This window comes from Gossypium hirsutum, chromosome A13 (genome assembly GCF_007990345.1).
Source record: "Gossypium hirsutum isolate 1008001.06 chromosome A13, Gossypium_hirsutum_v2.1, whole genome shotgun sequence".
NCBI classification, from domain to species: domain Eukaryota; kingdom Viridiplantae; phylum Streptophyta; class Magnoliopsida; order Malvales; family Malvaceae; genus Gossypium; species Gossypium hirsutum.
Genome location: NC_053436.1, coordinates 29870788 through 29879594, shown reverse-complemented (window position 1 = coordinate 29879594; position 8807 = coordinate 29870788). Strand labels below are relative to the sequence as shown.

Here is an 8807-nt window from a genome sequence, read left to right as displayed (position 1 = left end):
ACATGAGTTATGAATGTATGATAATTGGTTATAATGAAGACATGAAAATCCATGAAGTATGTTAATAATAATTAAATGATAATAAATGTCCCGGTTGAAGTCAAAAAGGAAAATTCGATGGATAAACCATGGCTTACATGACTTGAGATCCTGCATGTGTTGCAGAAAAGGATTTAGCCCGGACGGGTAATCCATTGATCTCAAGTATAGGAAGGATCTAGCTCGGACGGGTCTTCCTTGAGTGATCGAGCCTCCCAAAGAATATGTGTACATTGTGGATTTAGCCCAGACGGGTAATCCGACTAGGGTCTGAAATTAGCCTGGACTGGTAATTCAGATCCGAGCTCATTACGGGTGTTTGTCGCTGCAAGGGATTTAGCCTGGACTGGTAATCCTGCTGTATGATGTAGGGTTTGCGGGAGTGCATACTTGAGATGATCGCGCTTATGACTTGACGGTAAATGGATAATCCATTGAGACTTCCGAGAAACTCAACGGGATTAAAATGAGATATAAAAATGAAAATGTTGAATAATGAGCTCATCTAAGACAAATTACATAGTGCATTGTTATGAGACTAACTTGTTGATTGAATGCATGTGATAGGGAAACTATTTCATGCTTGTTGGTTTTATTACCTGATATGGATGCATGCTAATTAATCGGTAAGTTTACTTTCCAATTATTCGGGCTTACTAAGCATGTAAATGCTTGCCCCTCTCTTTTCCCTATCTTACAGAGCTCGTGGACTCGTGAAGATTGGGAGACGGTTGGAGAATCAACACACTATCATCTTGTCTAGCTTTGGTATATAGATACTCTTATTTTGTTCAATGGCATGTATAGGCCTTCTGTTATTTTGTTATATGTGTCATTTGATTAGCCAATATGAAGGCTTATAAAAGTATACATATTCACTTGTATATGGCCATGGAAATTGGCTCATGTTGGTGTAGGTTATGACCTACCAAATTGTGCATGTTATGTTCCAATGTTCTTGTGATGATTAAATATGGTGTATTACAATTAGTCATATGTAGCATGACCAAATCACAGGGGTGGTTAGGCCACAATTTTGGCAATGAGTTAAGATAACGAGCCAATCTCAATTGAGTCACAAGTCATGGAAATCCTTAAGATAAAGGGGACAACCTAGCATGTATAAGAACCGATGAGATGAGGTTTACATGTAATGAGGTATATTAAGGTCATTTAAGAGTATAATTAGACCATGTTAAGTGTTATTGAAAACTATAAGTGGATATGGTTATTAGAGGGTGACCTAAGGCCTGGAAAATAGCCTAACAAGATCCACACGGGTGGACACAAGGGCATGTGTGACACACGAACCGCCCTATGGGCGTGTGAAATGGCCGTGTGTCCCTTGCACCTAAAAATATTAAGTCAAAATGCATGGTAGTAAACACACGGGTAGAGACACGACTGTGTGTCTCAATAGTGTGGAACGCACGGCCTAGCACACGGGCGTGTGTCTTGGCCATGTGCCCCTAAATGCATACTGACGTCATAAACAGAATGCTCGAGTTTTTGGACACAGATGACCACATGGGTATGTCTAGGCCATGTAAAGGACACGGGCCAGGGACACGGGCGTGTGCTTGGCCGTGAGAAAACCTTTGTAGGTTCGAAATAGAAAATAAATTCAATTAATTCCACATGAGCAGGGGACACGGGCGTGTGAGACTTAACTTAGAAAATTTTTCAAGAACTTTCTCAGGTCCTCGGTTTAGTCTTGGACCTTTCTCAATATATGTTTTGGGCCCTGTAGGCCCATAATAGGGACACTAAGATGTTTGATTGGGTTCAAATTGGAATGAAATTTTATAACCCGTATTTCCCAAAAATGTTTGAGTACATGTCTGGTAACACCTCGTACTTAATCTCGGTGTTGGGTACAGGAAAGGGGTGTTACAACCCCAAGAAAAATTACCAATCGCTCTATCCAATTGCCTAAAAATACCCCCTGTGCCAGGTAATAGAGGGACCTTTGAAGTGCAGATCCTACAAATCAACCTCTTCAAGAAAATTACCAAAAAATGAATATCCCTTCCCTTTTTGTCGTCCACCTTTCTTTTTATTGGGAGAAAGAATAGTATTAAAATCACCTATCGCAAGCCATGGAATAGAACTAGTCGACATAACCAATTTAAGGCCCTCCTAGAGAGTCTTTTTTTCTTCTGTCTATCAGGACTCCCATAAACAAAAGCAATAAGAATGACATGGGAATTTATACATTCGAGAACTTGTATTAAAATAAATTTTGAATGATTACACATAATCTCAACTTGGATCAAATCATTCCAGCCAATCCAAATACCACCAAAAAAATTGATCGCCTCCACTCGGTGAGAATGTTGGAACCCTAACTTTGTAATAACTCTATCAGACTTACCATCACTGACCCTTGTCTCAAGAAGACTCACAATATCTGGTTTATATTCCTTGTTATACTTTTGAAAAATACTCGAAAATTTAACACTTGTACAACCGTGACAATTCCAAGAAAAAATTTCTAAATTCATAAGTAACGGATGTGAGTGAAAACCAACCTTTACTTCTTGAAATTTCTAGATTTATCCAAAAGCGTTCCATTTAGGCTACTAGACACCTTCCCTACTTCCGTGTAACACCCCTAACCCGTATCCATCGCCGGACTAGGGTTAAACGGCATTACCGAACATATTGAAACACTTCGCATTCATTTCACAAACATCATAGCATTATAGTCAAACATCAACATAAAGTCCCTTTCTTAGGTCAATGAGACCATAAACATGCATTGGAAAGAGGTCGGGACTAAATCAAACACATTCACAGGTTTCATCACTTAGAAAATTTTTCCATTCTGTTGAGGTCACATGCCCATGTAACCAGGCCGTGCCAAAACAGAGTTTACATGCTGACTTTTCCCCACGACCAACAAACATGCCCGTGTGCTATGGCCGTGTGGCACAATGCAGGCTTGGTTTAAGCCAAATTGCAACCCCTTTTCAGGTTATCCTACAAGCATAAAAACAAGCATATATGTACAATCAAATCAACCACTTACATACTTATAAACCTTATTTATTCATACTAAAACATAATGTAAGATTATATCAAAAACATCATTCATTCTCAAACCATGAACTCACCAAACTTACCTTCTCCTATATCCAGTTAAAACATGCTACAATTGCAAATTAACATCATATATCATAAGCCTTTCTCAACCATAAGTTCAAACACAAATTAGCCAAATCACATGGCTAAATATATATACATCACAAAACATACTCCATAACTACTAGCCTATACATGCCAGATTTCAAATATATACATTTTCAAAAATACCAAAATGAATTTTGATAGTGTGCTGATGATCCTAGAAGATTCCCGAGCTTGCAGTAGCTTCGATATCTACAAAACAATTCAAACACACATACACAGTAAGCTTTCAAAAGCTTAGTAAGCTCGTGCTCAAATCATCAACATTATATGAAGCATATGAGTATTTGCACCATGTCAATCCATAAGATCATATTAACTCAATGAAAGTCACATATATAATATCATCTACCACTTAGGTATCATACATACTTGGATCTTCCCGTACTTATTCACTTTCATACTTACCTCTTGTTGAATGTTATAAGACTTTCCATAGCTTATTCATATTTTAACATCTGCACACATAGTGCTATAAGGTTAGCCAAAGCTAGAATATTTCTGCACACTTAGTGCCATCTCAAATAACTGAGACTAAGTCGGTATCGCACACTTAGTGCCTCAAGTAGCCGAAGCTAGTTTAAATCGCACACTTAGTGCCAAAATTAATTTAAATCGTACACTTAGTGGTAAAGCTTTTGATTCATCATCATATACATTCAGCTCAATTATTTAAACATCTATGTATAATCAAAATAGAAATATGTACTTATAATACCATGTTCTACGTACGAACTTACCCCGTACTCGAAGTTGTCGACTTGAACGTTTATTCTACAGTCTTCGACTTCCCTCAGTCTAAATCCGAATTCCTCTTTTCTTAATCTAAATGTATTCAAAATTAACCTTTTTATTCACCAAAGCATTCAAAACAATCCATATACACACAATTAGGGCATTTTGCAAAAGAGCCCTCACATTTTTACATTTTGACACTTTAGTCCCTAATTCATAAAATCACAAAATACACATAATTTGCATATACACAAGCTTAGCCGAATTCTTCTAGTACTCATACTAGACCACACATTTCATTTATTTCACATTTTAGTTCCTCAAAAATAACATTTTTACCATCTAGCCAAACTACTCAATTTCATCAAAAATTCAAAGACAATACGTGTAAACCCAACATCAAGCTTTCATATTACAACATATAACATCATCAAGTTCATGAATTCATCCATGGCACATTTCCAAATCATCAAAAATTTCATGAATTTAAGAATGGGCTAGCTAGAGCACTTAACAACGATCACAAAAACATAGAAATTATTAAAAACGGATCAAAAACAAACCTTAATTCAAGATTCCAACTAGCCGAACCTTAGAAATCTTTGTCTTTTCTTTTTGTTCTTCAATTTTTGGCACAAACAAAGCATATAATGCCTATTTTCATGTTTTGTTATAACATATATTAATTTATTAAACATTTGACCATTATAACCTTTATTAAATCATTATAAATTCACCTAACACATGCCCTTTTATGTCCATTCAAACTCCCAATGGTCAAATAATCACATAAGGACCTTTGCTTTAGAAAGCCAATTCATATAAGCACTCTAACAACTAGCACACAACTTTTACCTTTTACGTGATTAGGCCCTTTTCGCAAATTAAGCACACAAACAGTTAAATTTTCACACAAGATCTTCACACATGCCAATTCACTTATCATAGGTACAAAAATAATATTAAAAATATTTTTTGACTCAGATATGTGGTCCCGAAACCACTATTCAAACTAGGGTCAAAACCAGACTGTTACATTCTGTGTTTAATTGAGCACTAATTGGCTCAACTATTGAATTCATCAAGTCAGTTAATGAAACCTTGTAATTACTAACTAATTTAAATTGTTCCCCATGGTCTCGAATTGTTCGATTAAGTCTCCTTCCACTGCTTATTTGGCTACCTTTGACTCATGGATCACGTTCTTTAGAAACAAAAGTCTTATCGCAACCATTAGTATGACCTTCACCACCTTCTAAATTTCCCCTATTTTGATAATTATTTTCTTTAAAAATGACTGCTGAATGCTTTCTGGTATCCAACATTGCATTGTTCAACTTTACCGCCATTTCTTTTAACCCTTCAAAAATGAGGTTAAGACAAGAAACAATTAATGAAGAGGAATTAAAATAATTAGAAATTGCATTAAAAATTCCAAAACCAATTAGAGAATTGTCGGATTGGAATTTTAAAAAATGGGAAGACCTTATTGATTGTCACTTAGAGGAATAATCATCGGATCTTTAGACTCTATCTCATCCCTTATAGCAAATGGCTTGGTGTATGAAGAGCCTGCAGTATACACTTTCTTAATGGATTTTGAATCTGCGTTACATGCTTCAACTGGCCCATTACTTATAATGGATTGCCCAATGTTCACGATTGGTTTTTTCCCAAAAGACTTTAAAATCAGTCCAAAAATATCTAGGCCCACATTATCTAATAATGCTACCTCATTTCTTATTGGGCTCAAGGGCACCGCTTCTCCCTATTCCTTCTATCATTTGTTGAAAAATTTCCCTTCATTAAATTAAACCCTTACAAAATTTTGCCAACCCTTGAATCAACCCCTTTTCCCCTTAATTTTTCCCTTGTTTCTCGCTGCTTCTCTAGGTGCTACATTAGTCATATCAACCTCCAGACCCTCTGAGATTTGTAGTCTAAACAACACAGTAAATCTGGAAACCGAACCCTCATTTCCCAAAAAATCAGCTTTCCAATTTTAAGTGTCCATTGAGTTTCACCTATATATTTTCTCTACCACCATCCACGACCCATAAATACACCATCTCCTCCACCCACAGCCTCATTCGAAGTAGATTTCGTCCGCTCTTTCTCCACTGTTGAACTCTACTCCTAAAAGACATAAATATTTTTGGTGTGTCCATACTTCCTGCATTTAAAATAGATTGTTGGTAGAGATTCGTATTCCACTCTCTGGAGAACTCCATTAACTAGAACTTGTGACACAAGAGGGTTTTTGAGATTTACATAAACTGCCATTTGAGCAAATCGGCCCTTAGTTCTTCTATCTGTATTGAAATCCATTTTTACCACCTTTCCTATAGTCCCACCTATTTCTTCAAGGACCCTCCTCTTATACAAGAAACTTAGGAGTCCCAACAGTTGGATCCATGCCATCACCATTCTTGGATATGGTTGCAGGGGATTAAAATCTTTGGTCCAAGGTTGGACAGTCAAGTACTGACCGTAGATTAACCAAAGTCCTTGCGATAAAACTTTCTCGAAAACTTTGGTACACTGAAACTTGGAAAAGAAATACCCATTTTCTATATCCATGAGATGGAATGGCTTTGTAGGTTTCCAAAGGCTATTGATCTGATTATTCAGTGCCACATGTCCAATACTCCTCCCTAGCAGTTTCAAAACCACTATAATTTCCATTTCCTTGAAAAGTATTCGTTGAATTCTATTTGAGAAACTGATAGCATGAATCCTATTAACTATAGATCTATTAATATCTCCTTCCAAAAATTCAAGATCATCATCACCCCCACACCAGAGTCCACAATGTAGTCTTCCCAAAACTACCGATTCTATTCCTTAGCAGTTTATCCTTCTAAGACAAAGTTGGAATCGGACTTGGGTCAACCAACATGTTTGTGTCCACATCCTTGTTGGCGTCTTTAAATCGAACCTTCTTAGTATTCCGATCAGCATCATCTTGAGAACCTTCACCACTGTTAGCCTCCAAAAAATTTCTGTCACCACCGGTATTCGGAGAAATTTCCATTTTCTTCACTAGTTTTTGGATGTAATATTTTTAATTCCACATGTACGGTATGTTTGGATAACTTTTGTAATTAGTGGATTTCAATGAATTAAGTGTTTTGCTTAATTTTTTTTACAAAGAATTAGGGTAATTACATCGATAATTAGCCATAATGACTTTGGGTAATTACACCGATAATTAGCCGTAATGACTTTCAAACTTTCTTTAGAAAAAAACTTTTTTTAAAGGTGTAATTATACTTTATTAAATAAACAATTAGAGTATTTTTGTAACAACCTGTTTTTCAGTGGTGTTGAAAACTGTGGTTTCGGGACTATAAATCTGATATGTAAATCTGTAAATATTATTCTTATTTAATATTTACTAGCCAAATATAGTATTATATAGAATTATGATCTGATAATTTTTTCTATTTGAAAGAATAATTAAGTGCAAGTGGGTTGTCCTTAAAGTTAAGTGGTTTCGAAAAATGAGGTATCGGGACCTCGTTTCTATAAACTGAGCCCATAAATATTTAATAAATGTTTACGGAGTTGTTATATAGGTATATTTAATTTTGGTCCAAAAATTTTAATGTTTAGATAGTTAATTAAAGAAAAAAGATTAAATTATAAAATGTGCAAAAGTCCATCATTATTAATTATAATGGGCTAATAAAGTATAAAAATATATTTCATGGTTTTAAAAGGGCAATTATAATTTTTTTAGTGTAAGTGGCCGTTTAAACATTAGTGTTTTTATAGTATATATGTTAAATTAATAAATAATGTTAATAAAATAAAATGAATAAATGTGGAAACAAAAACCAAGTGGCATCCATTATTTTCTTTATTTCATCTCCTAGCCGAACGCCATTGTTAGGAAGAAAGGAAGGTTCGGTCTTACCAATTTTCTTTCCATGTAAGTGTATTTGATATCAGTTTTTCATGAATTTTATGTTTTTTAGATTGTTGTAATGAAATCTAATTAGGGTAGGGACTAAATTACAAAACTATCAAAGTATAAGAAACTTGCCATGGTTGTTTTTGAAGCCTTCTTGTTGTTTATGCTTTGTCTGGAAGTTTGATGATGATTTTGAACTAATTTGAAAAGGAATTTTATTAATTTTCATGTTTAAGGATTAAATTAAAAATAAGTTAAAATATGAATATTTTCTTGAAAATTTTAGAATTATGGGGTTAGTTTAGAGTAGTTAAGTATTTGGTCTTAATGGTATAGGGTCTAATTAGGAAAATAATCATGTTTTGGTTCTAAGGACTAAATTGAAAAAAATGTAAAAATTGGGGCAGTTGTGTAAAAATTGTTAATAGGAGGGAATTTTTACTAAATTGAATATATGAAGTAGAAGCTAATAATTGAAATAAATTACTTTATAGATCAAAATTCAATAGATAACCATGGAAAAGGAAAGGTTGCAAATTAGTTCCTAAACTTCAATCATTCTTCCAGTTTGGTCACTGGTAAGTTTATACGGTTTAATTTAGTATAATTTGCAATATTTTAATGACATGTGATTTATGATGTATTGAATAATTATATATTTAATGAAATAATTATAAAAGTGATTCAAGGTGAGAAATGTAATCGAATTGTAAGTTATTATGCGCTTTTTTATATCGAGCCCAGATAAAATATACGATAGGATACAATTGGCATGTCAATAGTTTATATTGCGCACTGTACGAGTATGGTCTGAGATGAGATGAGATACTGAAGTCCATCATTTCTTACGAACTATCGTGTTATATTTATAGTGTTTTTAGTGTGTTACCGGTGGCAGATGTAAAGCCTTTGGGCTTGGTACTTGGTG

At 34.7% G+C, this 8807-nt stretch overlaps 1 protein-coding gene across 1 annotated transcript; it reads right to left on the bottom strand.

Moving 5' to 3' along the window:
- Positions 1 to 6099: 6099 nt before the first annotated feature.
- LOC107894522 (uncharacterized) lies at positions 6100 to 6997 on the bottom strand. The gene is made up of 2 exons (XM_016819786.1): positions 6847 to 6997; positions 6100 to 6728 (listed from the first exon to the last, which is right to left on the bottom strand). The coding sequence occupies exons 1-2, from the start codon at positions 6995 to 6997 to the stop codon at positions 6100 to 6102; spliced, it is 780 nt and encodes a 259-aa protein (XP_016675275.1).
- Positions 6998 to 8807: the final 1810 nt, after the last annotated feature.